At 39.0% G+C, this 18,110-nt stretch overlaps 1 protein-coding gene across 2 annotated transcripts in view; it reads right to left on the reverse strand.

Annotated features, from left to right (window-relative positions):
- Positions 1-17,219, reverse strand: part of BRCA2 (BRCA2 DNA repair associated) — a 96,679-nt gene extending 79,460 nt beyond the window's left edge. For both annotated transcript variants that reach the window (XM_010367067.2, XM_030922112.1), the window contains exons 1-9: positions 17,037-17,219; positions 16,177-16,282; positions 13,371-13,619; positions 6,176-6,284; positions 5,126-5,175; positions 4,995-5,035; positions 4,664-4,778; positions 1,789-1,838; positions 248-359 (exon numbers count right to left, since the gene is read on the reverse strand). In XM_010367067.2, the coding sequence (XP_010365369.2) occupies positions 248-359; positions 1,789-1,838; positions 4,664-4,778; positions 4,995-5,035; positions 5,126-5,175; positions 6,176-6,284; positions 13,371-13,619; positions 16,177-16,243 (793 nt within the window). In that variant the 5' untranslated portion in view covers positions 16,244-16,282; positions 17,037-17,219. The remainder of the gene's footprint in view (positions 1-247; positions 360-1,788; positions 1,839-4,663; positions 4,779-4,994; positions 5,036-5,125; positions 5,176-6,175; positions 6,285-13,370; positions 13,620-16,176; positions 16,283-17,036) is intronic.
- Between the last annotated feature and the right edge of the window lie 891 nt (positions 17,220-18,110).

The raw sequence follows: 18,110 nt of genomic DNA on the forward strand, positions 1-18,110 counted from the left end.
GACCAGCCTGGCCAACATGGTGAAATGTCAGCTCTACTAAAAATACAAAAAGTAGTCGGGCATGGTAGTGCATGCTTGTAATCCCAGCTACTTGGGAAGCTGAGGCAGGAGAATCGCCTAAGCACGGGAGGCAGAGGTTGCAGTAAACTGAGATTATGGGTGACAGCGCAAGGCTCCATCTCAAAAAAATCCCCAAAACAACAACAACAACAAAAAAAACTGTAGTTCAACTAAACAGAGGACTTACCATGACTTGTAGCTTCTCTTTGATTTGTGTTTTCACTGTCTGTCATAGAAGGGATACATCTATCATTTTTCTTCAGACTTTTATCAGGGTTAGAAAAATAGCTTTTCACATTCTGCAAAAAGTATAGTTTAAAAATCACTAGTATAAAAACTCTCAACGCAAATATAGTAGTAGTCCCCCCCTTATCCATGGTTTCACTTTTGGTGATTTCAGTTACCTGCAATCAACCTAGGTCCAAAAATTTTTAATGGAAAATTCCAGAAGTAAGCAATTAATAAGTTTTAAATTGTGTGCCATCCTGAGTAGTGTGATGAAATCTTGCACCATTAGGATGTGGAAATCTTTGGAAAGGAAAATGGAAATGGAGAAAAAAAAACCTGCACCATATTGCTCCATCCCACTTGGGACATGAATCATCTCTTTGTCCAGCGATAGTATTGAGGCTGTATATGGGACCCACCTGCTAGTCACTTAGTAGTCTTGGTTATCAGATCGGCTATTGTGGTACCACAGTGCTTGTGTTCAAGTCGCCCTTATTTTACTTAACAATGGCCCCAAAGCACAAGTGTAATGATGCTGGCAATTCAAATATGCCAGAAAGAAGCCATAAAGTGCTTCCTTTAATTGAAACAGTGAAAGTTCTTGACTTAAGGAAAAAAAAATGTACTGTGACATCTATGGTAAGAACAAATCTATCTGTGAGATTGTGAAGGAGAAAGACATATGAGCTGTTTTTCCTGTTACACCTCAAACTGCAAAAGTTATGGCCACACAGTGCACCATAGAAATAAAAAAGGTATTACATTTGTGGGTAGAAAACATGAACAGATTGTTTTGATTGACAGCTACACATTATGCCAGAAAGCATAGAGCCTATACGAAAACTTCAGTAAGGGATCTCCTGAAACAAATGACACCAAGCCATTTACTGCAAGTAAGGGAATGTTACACAGATTCAAGATTAGGTTTGGACTGAAAAAAATAAAAATTTTTATTTTTATATTCATCTGCTGATGAAGCTGCTGCCACACGAGTACAGAACAAAAAGGTATTTTGAGACAGAGAGACAATATTTACATAACTTTTATTACGGTATTTTGTTATAATTTTTCTATTTTATTATTAGTTCTTGTTAATCTCTTACTGTGCCTAATTTATGAATTAAACTTTATCACAGGGTATGTGCTTATAGAAAAAAGATTATAGGTATATATACATAAATATTACACATATTTTTAATATACGTATAGGGTTCAGTACCATCTAAGGTTTCAGGCATTCACTGGGGGATATTGGAATATATACCCCATGAATAAGACGGGACTTCTGTATATATTGTATATATGCAACTTTTTAAATAGAGAGACAGCAGAGTTTCACAGAAAGGTAAAATCACATATAGGATCAGGTTTAGAGACTTTCTCAAAGGCTTAGATAAATTACAGATTAGGAAATTAAAAATGTAAGATAAATAATTTAACAAGGCATTCCAAAATTGTTAGCAGTGTCAACAGTCTAATCAATTTGTCATATTTACTTACAGCAGTAGTATCATGAGGAATTAGAGTTTCAGATGCTTCCTCATTTCTGACTGCAAGATAAAAATTTATGTGTATTGTATATTATCACTACAATGCAAAAACTCATTTTTTGTCAGACATAAAAAAGCACATCTACTATTTGATTACGTGACACATTTGAAACAAAATGAATTGATTCAAGTACACAAGTATAGTAACTAGAAAGGTCAATCAACGCAGTGAATAAACTATACTTCCTTCCTTTGTACTACTCACAAGGTGGTAAGATATGGCTTAGTGATCATTACTTTATGGTAATACTGTCCACAATGAGTTGGAAAATCAGATGATGCTGTGAGGTTATGACTTAAAAGCTAAAGCTTGGAGACTTTAGCATTCATTTAGATAATATTACAGCCTAAAGGCATACTGTATGTTAAACACGTTTTTTCAAAATGATTTTATCCATATTATTTCATCTAAGCAACAGAATAGGGTTAATTTACTCCCAGCTAAAGAGGAATCAAAATAGAATGTTATTTTGACAGAATAAACAAAATATAATACTGGTTTGGGAATAAATTAAGCTCGGGCTTTGAGTACAACCTAGTTATATATACATACATACACATACACACACACACACTTTATGACTGCACACACATGGGCACACAACGGTTAAGTAAAAACATTTTACAAAACAAACTTTACTGTGTGTAGGACTTCTGGATAAAATACAGGACACTTCATTAAATTTGAATTTCAGATATCCAACGAATAATTTTTTAGTGTTAAGTACGTCTCAAAATTATTCGCTGTTAATCTGAAGTCTAAATTTAACTAGGTATACCGTATTTTTTATTTTCTAAACCCTAACTACATGATGTACTCAGAATTTTCATTACATTTAAAAAGAGCAGATATGACTCACAAAATAAGTTTCACAACTATTAATAGGTCATAATCTGCAAACTGAGAAACAATGATCTGGCCCAGTATCTTCTTAGAAAAAAAAAAGTGGCTGAGACGGGCGGATCACTTGAGGTCAGGAGTTCAAGACCACAATGGCCAACCCGGTGAAACCCCCTCTTCACTAAAAATACAAAAATTACTTGGGTGTGGTGGTGGGTGCCTGTAATCCCAGCTACTCATGAGTCTGAGGCACGAAAATTGCTTGAACCCGGAAGGCAGAGGTTGCAGTGAGCCGAGATGGCACCACTGAACTCCAGCTTGAGCAACAGAGCGAGACTCCGCCTCAAAACAAAAAAAAAAAAAAAGGGAAGGAAAAAGAATGCTAATGAATACTTACTTTTTTTCCCATTACTATTCAATCTTTCATCCTTTGCCTATAAACTGTGATGCGTTTGTTTAGATGAACTTCCAAATACTTGTTTGTACTATAATCATATTTATTTACAGATATTTATTTAAACATATGTTTATTATCTCATAAAAATAAAAAAGAATGGTCACAGGTGGGTGTGGTGGCTGCTTGAGCTCAGGAATTTGAGACAAGTATGGGCAACATGGCAGGACCCACCTTTACAAAAAATACAAAAAAAATTAGCCAGGACTGGTAGTACACTGGTGGCATGGTACCTGTAGTCCCAGTTACTTGGAAGGCTAACAGGTAGAAAGATTAATTGAGCCTGGGAAGTTGAGGCTACAGTGAACTGCGACTATGCCACTGCACGGCAGCCTGGGCAACACAGAAGAACCTTGTCTCAATTAAAAAAAAAAGTCACAACTTTTCAAATACTAAGTCATGATTAGCCAAATCTCAGCTACTCTGAGATTTGTAAGTAGTTTTATAACAGGAAGTTTTTTCTTTTTTGGGGGAGGGGGCTGGAGTCTCACTGTCGCACAGGCTGGAGTGCAGTGACGTGATCTCAGATCACTACAAGCTCCGCCTCCCGGGTTCACACCATCCTCCTGCCTCAGCCTCCTGAGTAGCTGGGACTACAGGTGTCTGCCACCACGCCCAGCTAATTTTTTCTGTTTTTAGTAGAGACGGGGTTTCACCATGTTAGCCAGGATGGTCTCGATCTCCTGACCTCGTGATCCTCCCGTCTCAGCCTCCCTGTCACCCAGGCTGGAGTGCAGTGGCACAATCTCGGCTCACCGCAACCTCTGCCTCCCGGGTTCAAGCGATTCTCATGCCTCAGCCCCCAAGTAGCTGGGATTATGGGTGTGTTCTACCACGCCTGGCTAATTTTTATATTTTTAGTAGAGATAGGGTTTCACCACGTTGTACAGGCTGGTCTCAAACTCCTGGCCTCAGGTGATCTGCCTTTCTCAGCCTCCCAAAGTGTTCATATCACAGGCGTGAGCCACTGCAACCAGCCTACAATAGGAAATATTTCTAGATCCTAGTAACAGAAACTATGGTGAGACTGCAAATAGTTTACAGTTTAATGAATGAATAAATTAAATATTGCAGTTTATCACATAGTTGTGTAATTTACACTTGTGGAACTTAAGACCTCAACTCAGTACTACTGGCAATACAGACCTTAGAACACATTTAAGTAGAGAAAACAAAAGCTTATTTAATGCTGCTTTAATGCCCTAATTACCACAATCATCTGTAAAAAAAAATTCAGTCACACCAAATACTGCCTCTTAAATGCTTGTATGGGCCAGTAAAGGAATATTTGTAAGCTAGTCTACATTAATCACATCGTACTAAAACACAATGCTTGACCCCAGTGGACAGACTACCACTTAATGTGTTTGTATTTATCCCAATCTACACTTAACAGAATAAAATTATTGTCAACTACTAACACACTTATCAAAGACATTATCTAGTATTTTCTTTTTAACAGAAGTATTAGAGATGACAATTATCAACCTTATCTGCTCTTTCTTGTAAATATACATTTGCTATTATTACCTATGAGCACAGTAGAACTAAGGGTGGGTGGTGTAGCTAAAGAACTTGACCAAGACATATCAGGATCCACCTCAGCTCCCAGACTTTCAGAAATATGTTTTGGAGTCTGACGACCCTGGGAGGAAATAAAAGAGTTTATTTTTTTACAGAAATGCCCTGATCATTAAGGATATTATTTTTTCATTCACTTTTTATTTCACTTATCGTTTACTGAATGCCTATATGAGGAAGAATGCTAGGTACAGATTTGTAAATCTCAGGGGAAAGGTATAACGCTATTGTCAAATTCTCAATTACTAAGTCATAAAAATAAACCAGGTAGAATATTTACCTTCACAGACTTTGGTGTATGAAACAAACTCCCACATACCACTGGGGGTAAAAAAGGGGAAAATTGTTAAGTTTTAATTTTATTAACATTTCTAGTATTCTAAGAATAAAAAGCATTGTTTTTAATCATACCTGACTTATCTCTTTGTGGTGTTACATGCGTACACTGTAGAACAACAGGACTAAAATAAAACAAAGCAAATTCCTTAGGTTATTTTTTAAAAAACTGTCAAAAACTAGTTTATCTTATTTTTAAAAGAAGATTCTCATTCATATAAATTGTTGGAATAGTACTTTTAGATATTTTATATTACTTTTTAAAAAGTAAATCTCTCATGAAGCATTAAGTAATCACCAAGTGATGTTTAAAATGCCAACATGTATATACTCACAAATTTCAGCTGCTGGAAACTGTATATTTTAAACTCAAAACTTTGTCACCAAGTGATGTTTAAAATGCCAACATGTATATACTCACAAATTTCAGCTGCTGGAAACTGTATATTTTAAACTCAAAACTTTGGTAAAGTAGGCCGGGCACAGTGGCTCACGCCTGTAATCCCAGCACTTTCAGAGGCCAAGGTGGGTGGATCATGAGGTCAGGAGATCGAGATCATCCTGGCTAACATGGTGAAACCCCATCTCTACTAAAAACACAAAAAATTAGCCAGGCGAGGTGGCGGGCGCCTGTGGTCCCAGCTACTTGGGAGGCTGAGGCAGGAGAATGACGTGAACCCGGGAGGCGGAGCTTGCAGTGAGCAGAGACTGTGCCACTGCACTCCTGCCTGGGTGACAGAGACAGACTCTGTCTGAAGAAAACAAAAAAAAATTGTAAAGTAAATCATATTCTCTCCAAAGATGAAAAGTGCACAATTTATTTTAAATTGATAATTCAAGGACTGACTTACTGCTTTTCACAACTGTTATTTTTGTTACTTAAAAAAATCACAGAATATACAGAAAACCAGCCAATTCAACATCACAAGAACAACAACTTGCATGTTTCTAACATAAAAAGTATTCTATTAAAGGACTCAACGTAAAAGATTATTTTAAAATATAAGATCTTCCACCAGGCTTTTAGCCAAAATATTAGCATAAAAATCAGATTCATCTTCATAAAACAAATATATGTAGGGAAATGTTACATTTAAATATTTTAATATGATCGCTTCATCTTACCTTTCACTAAGACAGGAATTTAGAAGTGGACAGGTCACATCATCTGCTTGATGCATTTCAGCTTTCACTGTGCGAAGACTTTTATGTCTCCTACTGGCAACACTCCTTCCTGAAACAGTACAATAATTCAGTGAGAATGTATATACTCTGGATTATACATTTTCATTCTGTGGAAGTGTTTAAAAACAAAAAGTCTCATCTATACTGGGAAGAAGAATGTACAGGGAGTTGTCAGAAGAGGTTTTTCTGTTTGCTGATTAACCCCCAAAAAGAATGTCCCAAGCACAGTGGTTTATAATCCCAGGGCTGGCCAGGCGCAGTGGCTCACACCTGTAATCCCAGCACTTTGGGAGGCTGAGATGGGTGGATCATGCGGTCAGGAGATCGAGACCATCCGGGGTAACACGGTGAAACCCCGTCTCCACTAAAAATACAAAAAAATCAGCCAGGCCTGGTGGTGGGCACCTGGAGTCCCAGCTACTTGGGAGGCTGAGGCAGGAGAATGGCATGAACCCAGGAGGCAGAGCTTGCAGTGAGCCAAGGATAGCGCCACTGCACTCCAGCCTAGATGACAGAGGAAGACTCTGTCTCAAAATAATAATCATCATCATTATCATCCCAGGGCTTTCGGAGGCTGAGGTGGGAGGATTGCTTGAGGCAGGAGTTCAACACTGAGCCCAGGAGCTTGAGCTATGGTGCATGCCACTGTACTCCAGCCTGGGAAAAAAGCAACATCTCATCTCTTTAAACAAAAAAAGAAAGAAAGAGAAAAAAGGAATAAGGGAAAAGACATTTACTGAAAGCCTACCAACGTACCAGATCTGACCATATCACTTCTGCTAAAAACCTTTCAAGATCTTACTTTTCAAGATTAAGTCAAACTCCATAGTATCAAGGCCTTTCACAATTTACTTATTTTCTTCATTTTTAATTTTTGTAGGTACATAAGAAATACATATATTTATGTGACAATTTACTTCTTAATTTTTATGATGCCATTCTTTTACAGTCTTTTTATCCATACCCAACCATGTGCACATCCTGAAAGAATGTTTTCTTTAATCTCTAGGACTTTGTACAAGCTGTTTCCCCTTCTTTGTTTCTCTTGACCTAGAACAACTCTTTCAGGCTTCCATTTAGAAACTACCTCCTCCAGAAAGCTTTAGTGATCCCTAAGGTAAGATTAACTGTTTGCCCCTCCTACGTGTTCCCTGAAGAGTTTATCATTCACTGTTCTTTTCCCCCCATTAGGCTGTGAGCAATCAGAGGCAGAGATTTTGTCATTTATCACTGTATCCCTAGCAACTAAAAAACGTCTGGTATATTAGTCACTCCTGAAATATTGACTGGAAGAATAAATTGGATATAATTAGACAAAGCGAGCTGCAGACAGTAATACATAATTTCTTTCTTTTTTTTTTTTTGAGACGGAGTCTTGCTCTGTCGCCCAGGCTGGAGTGCTGTGGCCGGATCTCAGCTCACTGCAAGCTCCGCCTCCCGGGTTTTACGCCATTCTCCTGCCTCAGCCTCCCGAGTAGCTGGGACTACAGGCGCCGCCACCTCGCCCGGCTAGTTTTTTGTAGTTTTTAGCAGAGACGGGGTTTCACCGTGTTAGCCAGGATGGTCTCAATCTCCTGACCTCGCGATCCGCCCGTCTCGGCCTCCCAAAGTACTAGGATTACAGGCTTGAGCCACCGCGCCCGGCCAGTAATACATAATTTCTATTCTTATTGAACACATCTATTTTCTAAGAAAATAATGTTCAGAGTTTCTAAAGCTATAGGTGAAATCCAATTTACATTTTTTCAGTATTTCTATTTTCTGTATTAAAGTACATTATATTTGACTCTCCAGGGCATTAAGTACTCATACGCTTCCAATAGTTGAAGGTAACTACAAATTTGGCACCTGAGGCACTTATTATTACTCTTAGAAAATAGTTGCTTTGGTTGGTCCTATAATCTCTAACTTAGCTTTTGAGAAAAATAAGCTCTATCAATGTTACTAAAATAAAGTGAAGACCAAATATAAAACTATTTGTAGCAGCACAAATGTCTCATTATATTCTCATTTTTCAAGTTAACATGGACTAGACATAATCATTAATAAAGCAAATGTATGTGTAATTTAAAAACCCCACTTCAACAAAATATCCCACGTCCTTCTCTAATGAGATTTTTAAAGATACTAAAAAGTAGCTAATTCTTAAAAGAAAATTGACTTTAAAAAATAAAACAAACAATGAGATACCACTACACACTTATTAGAGTGGCTAGAATTCAAAACACTGACACACCAAATGCTGGTGAGGATGTGAGCAACAAGAACTCTCATTTACTGCTGGTGGGAATATAAAATGGAACAGCTACTTTGAAAGACAGCTTGTAGTTTCTCATAAAACTAAACATACTCTTACTATATGATCCCACAATCGTGCTCTTTGGTGTGAACCAAAATGAGGTGAAAATATGTTCACACAAAAACCTGTTTGTGAATATTTATACCAGCATTATTCATAATTGCCAAAATTTGGAAGCAGCCAAGATGTCCTTCAATAGATGAATGGATAAACAAGCTGTGGTACATCAATACGATGGAGTATTATTCAGCATGAAATCATTAAAAGACATGGAAGAACTTAAACACATATTGCTGTTGGGAACAGGTTCCCAAATCTGGCCATAAACTGGCCCCAAAACTGGCCATAAACAAAATCTCTGCAGCACTGTGACATGTTCCTGATGGCCATGACACCTATCCTGGAAGGTTGTGCGTTTACTGGAATGAGGGCAAGGAACACCTGGCCCACCCAGGGCGGAAAACCGCTAAAGGCATTCTTAAACCACGAACAACAGCATGAAAGATCTGTGCCTTAAGGACATGCTCCTGCTGCAGATAACTAGCCAGACCCATCCCTTTACTTCGGCCCATCCCTTTATTTCCCCTAAGGAATACTTTTAGTTAATCTATAATCTACAGAAACAAACGCTTATCACTGGCTTGCTGTCAATAAATGTGTAGGCAAATCTGTGTTCAGGCTCTCAGCTCTGAAGGCTGCTGAGACCCCTGATTTCCCACTCCACACTGCTATATTTCTGTGTGTGTGTCTTTAATTCCTCTAGCGCCGCTGAGTTAGGGTCTCTACAATGGAGCCGGTCTTAGCATATTGCTAAGTGAAAGAAGCCAGTCTGAAAATGCTATATTCTGTATGATTCCAACTACATGACATTCTGGAAAAGGCGAAACTACACAGACAGTAAAAAGATCAGTGGCTGCCAGGGGCTCAGGAGGAAGGATGGGTGAGCAAGTGGAACTCAAGAGATTTTTAGGGCAGCAAAACTATTCAGTATAATGCCATAATGGTAGATATATGACATTATACATTTGTCAAAATCCGTAGAACCATACAAAGGGTGAACTCTAATGTAAACTAAGGAGTTCAGTTAATAATAACACATCCATTTTAGTTCAACAATGAAAAGAAACCCTGCTATTAAAAAAAAAAAAGTTAAAAAAATGAACTAGGTGAAAAAAAAAATTAATTACCAAATAAACATTTCACAAATAACCTGAAGATCTCATTAATAAGCTGAAGAATGGTAAGAGAAATGCATATGAAGTATAATAAAAAATATAAAAAAATAAAAAAATAAAAATAAATATAAAACAAATAAAAAAATAAAAAAATAAAAATAAATAAAAAATACAATAAAAAATAAATAAATAAAAATAAAAAAATAAAAATAAAAAAAGAGAAATGCATATGATTTAATGCAAAACTAAGGGCTGCTGAGAGGCAGAAACAGCATAATTCCTCATAGAACTTCAGGAATAATTTTTTAAAAAATAATACATTACATGTCAGAACTGAACAAAGCCGGTTGAAAAGCACAGTTTAAGTCCATTACTCTTACTTTTCAATACTGAATCTAAAGTAAATTTAAAAGCAAAAGGTCTCAAGAGACTAGTCAGCAGATTTATGTATTATAGCCTTCAAAGAGTTAACTCCTTTGCAGTGAGTTGAGAGTGGCCTTATTAATTCTTTACTACCTTCCTTGGTTATAGATCAATTCTAGCAGGTTATGATTAAAAAATTAGCCATTTGACCTTAGCTATATCTTTCAAGATTCAGCAAAAACTGCTTCATGGAGCTTTTTCCGACCAACTAGAGAGATGGCTGCTCACTTTTCATGCACTTAGTACATGCTCTTATATCACACTAGTATATTTATTTTTATGGAGGCAACCAAGATGTGCTTACAAGACTGAGTACTTAGATGTGTTTACAAGACATGCTTACAAGACTGAGTACTTAGAGGTCAAAGGAGATCTTACTCACAATTTGTATCCTTAATGCCGAGCAGGTTGCCAGGCACAAGTAAGCAGTAAGTATTTGCTGAATGGATGACTCCCTTATCCATTTCTATGACTGTTACTACTGTGTTCTAACTATGCTTTGCCCTGTCATTTGTTCCTTTTTTTGAATCCTCCATATCTAGACTACTGTAGAGTCCTATAGTTTTGTTTTTTGTTTTTGTTTTTTTCTTTAGAAATTACCCAGTGTTGGGTGTTTTTTTTTTTTTTCTCTCCTGGATATTTTTATTACCGACTAATATAAGTTACAAAAATTCCTTCATATAGAAACCTATACAAACTTTTTATTTTGTTTCTACACAGTGTTCTCCGAATTTATTTATTTATTTATTTATTTGCAGGATCTCACTTTTTTTTTTATTATACTTTAAGTTCTAGGGTACATGTGCATAACATGCAGGTTACATATGTGTACTTGTGCCATGTTGGTGTGCTGCACCCATCAACTCGTCAGCACCCATCAATTCGTCATTTATATCAGGTATAACTCCCAATGCAATCCCTCCCCCCTCCCCATGATAGGCCCCGGTGTGTGATGTTCCCCTTCCCCAGTCCAAGTGATCTCACTGTTCAGTTCCCATCTATGAGTGAGAACATGCGGTGTTTGGTTTTCTGTTCTTGTGATAGTTTGCTAAGAATGGTTTCCAGCTGCATCCATGTCCCTACAAAGGACGCAAACTCATCCTTTTTTATGGCTGCATAATATTCCATGGTGTATATGTGCCACATTTTCTTAATCCAGTCTGTCACAGATGGACATTTGGGTTGGGTTTTTTTTTTTTTTAAACGGAGTCTCGCTCTGTCGCCCAGGCTGGAGCGCAATGGCGTGATCTTGGCTCACTGCAAGCTCCGCCTCCTGGGTTCACGTCATTCTCCTGCCTCAGCCTCCCGAGTAGCTGGGACTACAGGCGCCCACCACCACACCAGGCTAATTTTTTGTATTTTTAGTAGAGACGGGGTTTCATCCTGTTAGCCAGGATGGTCTTGATCTCCTGACCTCGTGATCCGCCTGCCTCGGCCTCCCAAAGTGCTGGGATTACAGGCGTGAGCCACCGCACCCGGCCGAGTCCCATAGTTTTTTATCTCCCACATCTACGTTCACTGTTATTACTGTAATTCAGACACTTGTCTCTATCACCTAGACCTTACACATCCCCTAATTGATCTTCCTACCTCCAGCCTTTCTTTTCTATATGGATCATTCAGGTATTTTAAAATGTAGACTCATGGGCATCATTTCCAGAAATCATAAATCAAGAGATTCAGAGTGGGGCCTGGAATCTGCCCTTTCAACGAGCACTCTAGAAGATTCTAATGGCACAGGCATGACATTTTGAAAAATGTTATCTCCAAAGACTGCTGTTTTATCATTAGGCTTTCTAAAGCAAATAATACTAATACTCTGCAAATGTTTACTGAATCCTATGTATACCATTTGGTATCCAATAACATACATGAAAATATTTGCCCATTACCTATATTCTCTTTGTATATGCACTCCCTATTGCCATGAATTTCTTTCAAAGCATTGCTTATGTATGTCTCCTTCACTAGAAGCTCAATGAGAGCAGACAGGAAGTATTTCTCAGAAGCAGAAATAAGCCAAAATCGGAAAGATGAGCACGCAAATTAGCTAGACAAAAAATAGGGAAGAAGAAAGTAAATTGTGGGTAGAGGTAACAATATGTATAAAGAGCCAGAGAGCATGGTGGTTTTGAAAACGAAAAGAAATTCAGTAGGAATGAATGGTAAATGAAGATAGGTGAGGGGATGAATATGGCAAGCTGAGCCAAGAGTGTAAATCAGGGGCCTGATCACAAAGGAACTTGAAAGTCATATCAAGTTTAGATTTTGCTATAAGGACAAAGGGAGGTGATCAAAGGTTTGACACAATAAGTAGCATGATCAAATTTGCATGTGATTTCTCTGCTCAACAACCAACCAAATAAATTCAATTTCTTTAGCTTGGCATTCAATGCCTGTCTGTAGTCTGCCTTTTTGCCTTGTCTATTGGTCCCTTTCAGACACAAAACCACCAAAGCCAACCTAAATTACTGCTATTTCCTGAACAAACTACATATTCTTCCTTATGTTGTTCCCTCTGCCCAGAACATTATCACTCTACCACATCTTCAAATTTCTTAATCTCACCTATCCTTCAAGGTTCAGCTCAAAGGAATAATTGCCTAACTCTGCCCAATACTATTTGCTTTTTCTTCTCAACTATCATTATACTTTTTTATATTTTTCTCTCGGCACATACTACATTCAACCTTACACTATACTTTATCTGTGTACTCTTTATTCCCCTTACTACAGATTAATACTCTGAAGAAAAGGGAAAGCTCATTACTTATGTCAAGTAGGTAATAATTATTTGAATGACTGAATGTATAATCTTATCACATAATTGCTTAGAAACATGTAGCACCTACGCCAGGGAAACTCCTCCCAAATCATGATACTTACAGTATATTGGTAAAATAATCTCTGTCCTCTCTGATAGCTTGAAGAAATATAGTTTAATTAACAGCAAAACAAGTCCTAGGTTTTTTTGACATAAGAAAGACGTAATTCAGCAAATCTCAGTTGGCAAACTTATCAAAGGAGGGATGAAAAAGAACATTTACTAAGTACCTACATTATTTAATTTAATCCAAACCTATGAGACATTATTTTCATCGTCTCCATTTTTCGAGTGAGGAAAGTGAGGCCAGAGAGATTGATTTACCCAGCATGATACAATTAATGAATGAGCTAAGATTTTAACACAGGTTTGCCTGCTATAGTTCTCCCCAGTCTACCATATCGCATTACTTACCTAAGTCTAATCTGAATGTATCTAATTCTTTTACAGGAGATTGGTACAGTGGCAGAGTCAGCCCTTGCTCTTTGAATATTATTGGAGTTGAAGCCAGCTGATTATAAGAGGGTTTCCTTTGTGGAGTTTTAAATAGGTTTGGTTCATAATTGTTGTTTTTATGTTCAGAGTCTTCTGCAGGTTCAGAATTATAGGGTGCAGCTTCTGAAGAAAGTTCTTCAAACCAATTAAGACTTACTGGTCCTAAATCTATTAAAAAAAAAAAAATCCCACCTTAGTTTTAACCAGTGACAGACAAATTTATGACCCAGAACAGTTAAAGATCGTAATAAGGAAAAAAATGCTTAAGATCTTGACTATGGACTACTTTTGTTAAGGCATATTAATTAAACAAGATCATTAATCCATTCTCTTGCGAATCTATAGAAAGGTGTAACAAGAGTTCACAAAAGTGACAAGATGGCATTTAACTATATTATTAAAAGCTGTATATATTAGCTTTTATTTTCATTTAATTAAATTTTATTTATTTTCTTATTCACGGTTCGGAATCAAAAACTATTCACATTAAGAATACATTCCACAGATAAAATTCGGCCGGGTGCGGTGGCTCACACCTGTAATCCCAACACTTTGGGAGGCCAAGGCAGGCAGATCACGAGGTCAGGAGATCGAGACCAACCTTGCTAACATGTTGAAACTCCGTCTTTACTAAAACTACAAAAAAAATTAGCCTAGCGTGGTGGCGGGCACCTGTAGTCCCAGCTACTAGGGAGGCTGAGGCAGGAGAATGGCGTGAACCCAGGAGGTGGAGCTTGCAGTGAGCCGAGATCACGTCACTGCATTCCAACCTGGACAACAGAACACTCCGTCTCAAAAAAGAAAAAAAAAAAAAGAATACATTCCACAGATAAAATTCAAATAATTCTGAAGAGTACACAAGATGTGGCAAATCTACAGGGATGAGGAGCATGTGGACTCTCACATAACATGGGAATTCTCTCTTAAAGGGAAATGACAAATTTGTATTATGAGCTATCCATCCTCTACCATTACAGTTCCAAACTACTTTCATAATAACACTATGGAATCATTTCCCCTTTTCATGATTTTGACATTTGTATCAACAATGCAAAGATGATGCTGGATAAAACTGCTGGCATATTTGCATGAGTTACAGCAGTGGCACCAAACTAACACTAGTAGTCATTATATTCCTTACCACTGCGTGTCCTTATTAAAAAAATAATAATAATGCCAGTTCAACATAAGAATGTCCTAATGAAGCAGTAAAAATTAATTTTAAAGCTCAATGCTTTAGCACTTCCTTTAATAATCTGACAAAATAGGAAGCATACATAAAGCATTTCTGCATGCTAAAGTACAATAGTGTCTAGAAAAGCACTCATGTATTGAGCTGTGATCTGAACAAGCAATTTTTTCAATGAAAAGTCATTTTTACTTGAAAGAACGGCTGACTAAGTTATTTCAACTTAAATAATTTGGTAGACATTTTCTCACAAATCAATGAAGTGAGCTTGTTGCTGCAAGGAAATCAGAGTTTGCTGCCAATGACAAAATATGAACTTTCAAATGAAAATTAGAATTTCCAGTGGCTCATTTCCACCCAATCTTAAAAGACTTCTCTGAGATCCATGGTGATGTTAATGAATGTCATTTTTAAAATACTGTTTAATGCAATGTATTAATATCTGGAAACTTTGTATAATTCAGAATGCCACTATCTTCCAAATAATCACCGCACGATGTTGCACCATGGAAACACCTATGGTATATCTATTAGATCTTTGAAAAATCTATGCAAAGTACAAGGAAAAATACCAAGTAACTGAAGACTATTAAAATACTCCTTTTTTCAACTATCTAGCTGTGTGAGGTTAACTTTTTTCATATACTTCTACCAAAATAACAGATTTGACTCAGGTAAGTGAATCCAGCTATCTCTATTTAGCCAGACATTAAAGAGAACTGCAAAAACGTAAAAATTATTCCACTAACTTGTTTTCAAAAAGTTATTTTTCCTAAGAATGTTGTGATAACATGCAATGGGTTAGCTTTCATTATTTTTAAGTAAATTAATAACTTTCAGTTCTTAGTTTGTTTTTTTTTTTTTTTTAAACAGAGTCACGCTATGTGGCCAGGCTGGAGTGCAGTGGCCCGATCTTGGCTCACTGCAACCTCCGCCTCAGGGGTTCAAGCGATTCTCCTGCCTCTGCCTCCTGAGTAGCTGGGATTACAGGCACAGGCCACCATGCCCAGCAAATTTTTTGTATTTTTAGTAGAGACAGGGTTTCACCATGTTGGCCAGGCTGGTCTTGAACTCCTGGCCTCAAGTGAATTGCCCACCTCGGCCTCCCAAAGTGCTGGGATTACAGGCATGAGCCACCGTGCCCGGCCCTAAATTCTTAGTTTTAAATTTCTAATATGGTAAGCTACATAAACAAAAGGACTCCGGGGTTCCTAGATCATTTTTAAGAGTATAAGGAGTACTGAAACCAAAAACTTGGACAACTTCTGCCATAAAGTCACATTAATGCTTCTGATTTATTAGTAAGTCTTCCTACTGCTAGTCAAGGAGCCAGTTTCCTCTTTATCCACTATAGGCTCTATATTTATCATCTGGTTGACCTGCAAACGATGATTATGTTGTTAACTGGATTTATGCATACATAAGGAACAGTTTATGGTTCTAAGCAAAACTATGACGTATTGGGTTTTTAGCAAGCATTTTTTAGAAAACAATTTCTCGGTGTAATTTATAAAGTTATATAAAAATTTTCAATACCTGCTTTGTTGCAGCATGTCTTAAAAATTTCAAAAAATGTTGGCCTCTCTTTGGATCCAACAGACATTTTTACCTACAATATTCCTCCAACGCTTGGTAAATAAGTCTGCAAAACAGAAGACCAAAATGCACTTACACAGGGATGCATTCCTTAATATGTGACCGCGGTAAAAATCAGAAGCGCTGGGAAATTTGTCTGAATTCTAATTCAGTCCCAACTCCTGGAACAATAACAGCTTACTGTGAGGTTGGGAACATTTTACAGTTGTGCTGTCCAAACAGATGCCACTAGCCACATGAAGCACTCGAAACATGGCTAGTGCGACTAGAGAAGAGGATTTTCATACGATTTAGTTTTAATCACGCTAAGCAGTGACGCCTAGCTGGTGGGGACAGAGGGCTCCTGTTAGAGAACAACGCCGTCTGATAATTCCCGTCAGCATGTCTTCGAAATACAGCGATTACCGGGGGCTTGAGTAAGGCAGATGCAGGGTGCCCACCAGCTGTAAACACTTCCCCCAAACAGCAATATTCCGTTAAAGTGATCGTGTTTCCAATTAAAGAAATTTCAGATGGCGACATCTGGGACAGCTGGGAGGGAGGTAAGCCTTTGAGCGCAAGGCGGAGCCCAAAGGCCGGGCTGGAGGCGAGAAATGGAGACCCAGGGAAGGGGCGGGGCTCGAATTTGGCGAAAACTTGCCTTCGGGACAAGGACCTTTCCCTCAGGCATGAGTGGGGGTTGGCAGAGACAAAAGGGCAAGAGGCCGCGGCTGCGACCCGGGGCGTGAGGCGCTCTCCCGCCACGCTGGACTGGGACTGCGGAAGACGCGCCCGCCTCCACCCCCCCCACCACCACTAACCCGCTCCAGAGATGCAGCTCTTTTTTGGCCGGAGTAGACTGACAAAAACCGCGCCGGTCACAAATCTGTCCGCTCAGGCTTCTCCTGGCGGCGACCCACCGCCGCAAAAGAGACCCGAGGCGCAGCAGCGCCACAGCAGTTCCACCTCTGCCGCCTGGTTTCAGAAGCTCGCGCCACAAGCCCGCGCTGGCCACGTGACGCCGTGACGCGGCACGCAGCACACGCACCGCCCGGAAGTCAGGCCTGGCCGGGGCGCGCGGGTGTTTCTCAGTCTCGCGAAAGTTAATTCCTTGTCAGGCATCACAACCGTCAGTATCGGACCGAATAAAGCGGGAGCTGGAGTGTGTGTTCTCTTCTCGCTGACACTTAAGAGTCCCAGACCACCCTGCTTGGAGGGGCCGCCCCTATGCCTACTCCAAGTCCCCCATCCCTTTCTTTTTGCTCTAGGTCATGTTTGGGTGGGCGCCTTCGGCACACGACCTGGGACCTTTGAAAGACCTTTGTTCTGACCTTAAAAGAGATGTTCTCTCAAGACCTGTTCCCTAAAGCGAGCCGATCTTACAAAAGCTTAGAGTGGTCGGTGTGTGGTTGTGGATGACTTCACCTCGTGGTAGTGGGCGGGGCTGTTATTTGAAATCAGAGGATTTTAGTTCCAGTAGCTGTGCTGCTATTGGGTAGCAGGTGTACAAGACCTCCGAGCCCGTTTCCTTGCTTGAAAAATTGTGAAACCCATCTTAACTCGCTCATGAAGTGTTAGGTACCTCGCTCCGCAGGCCTTGGTAGTATCTTTTGCATTCCTTTTTTTTTTTTTTCGAGACGGAGTTTCGCTCTTGCTGCTCAGGCTGGAGTGCAATGGCGCGATCTCGGCTCACCGCAACTTCCGCCTCTCGGGATCAAGCGATTCTCCTGACTCAGCCTCCCGAGCAGCTGGGACTACAGGCATGCGCCACCATGCCCGGCTAATTCTGTATTTTTAGTAGAGACTGGGTTTCTCCATGTTGGTGAGGCTGGTCTCGAACTCCTGATCTCAGGTGATCCGCCTGCCTCGGCCTCCCAAACCGCTGGGATTACAGG

Source organism: Rhinopithecus roxellana, chromosome 18 (genome assembly GCF_007565055.1).
Source record: "Rhinopithecus roxellana isolate Shanxi Qingling chromosome 18, ASM756505v1, whole genome shotgun sequence".
Lineage (NCBI taxonomy): Eukaryota > Metazoa > Chordata > Mammalia > Primates > Cercopithecidae > Rhinopithecus > Rhinopithecus roxellana.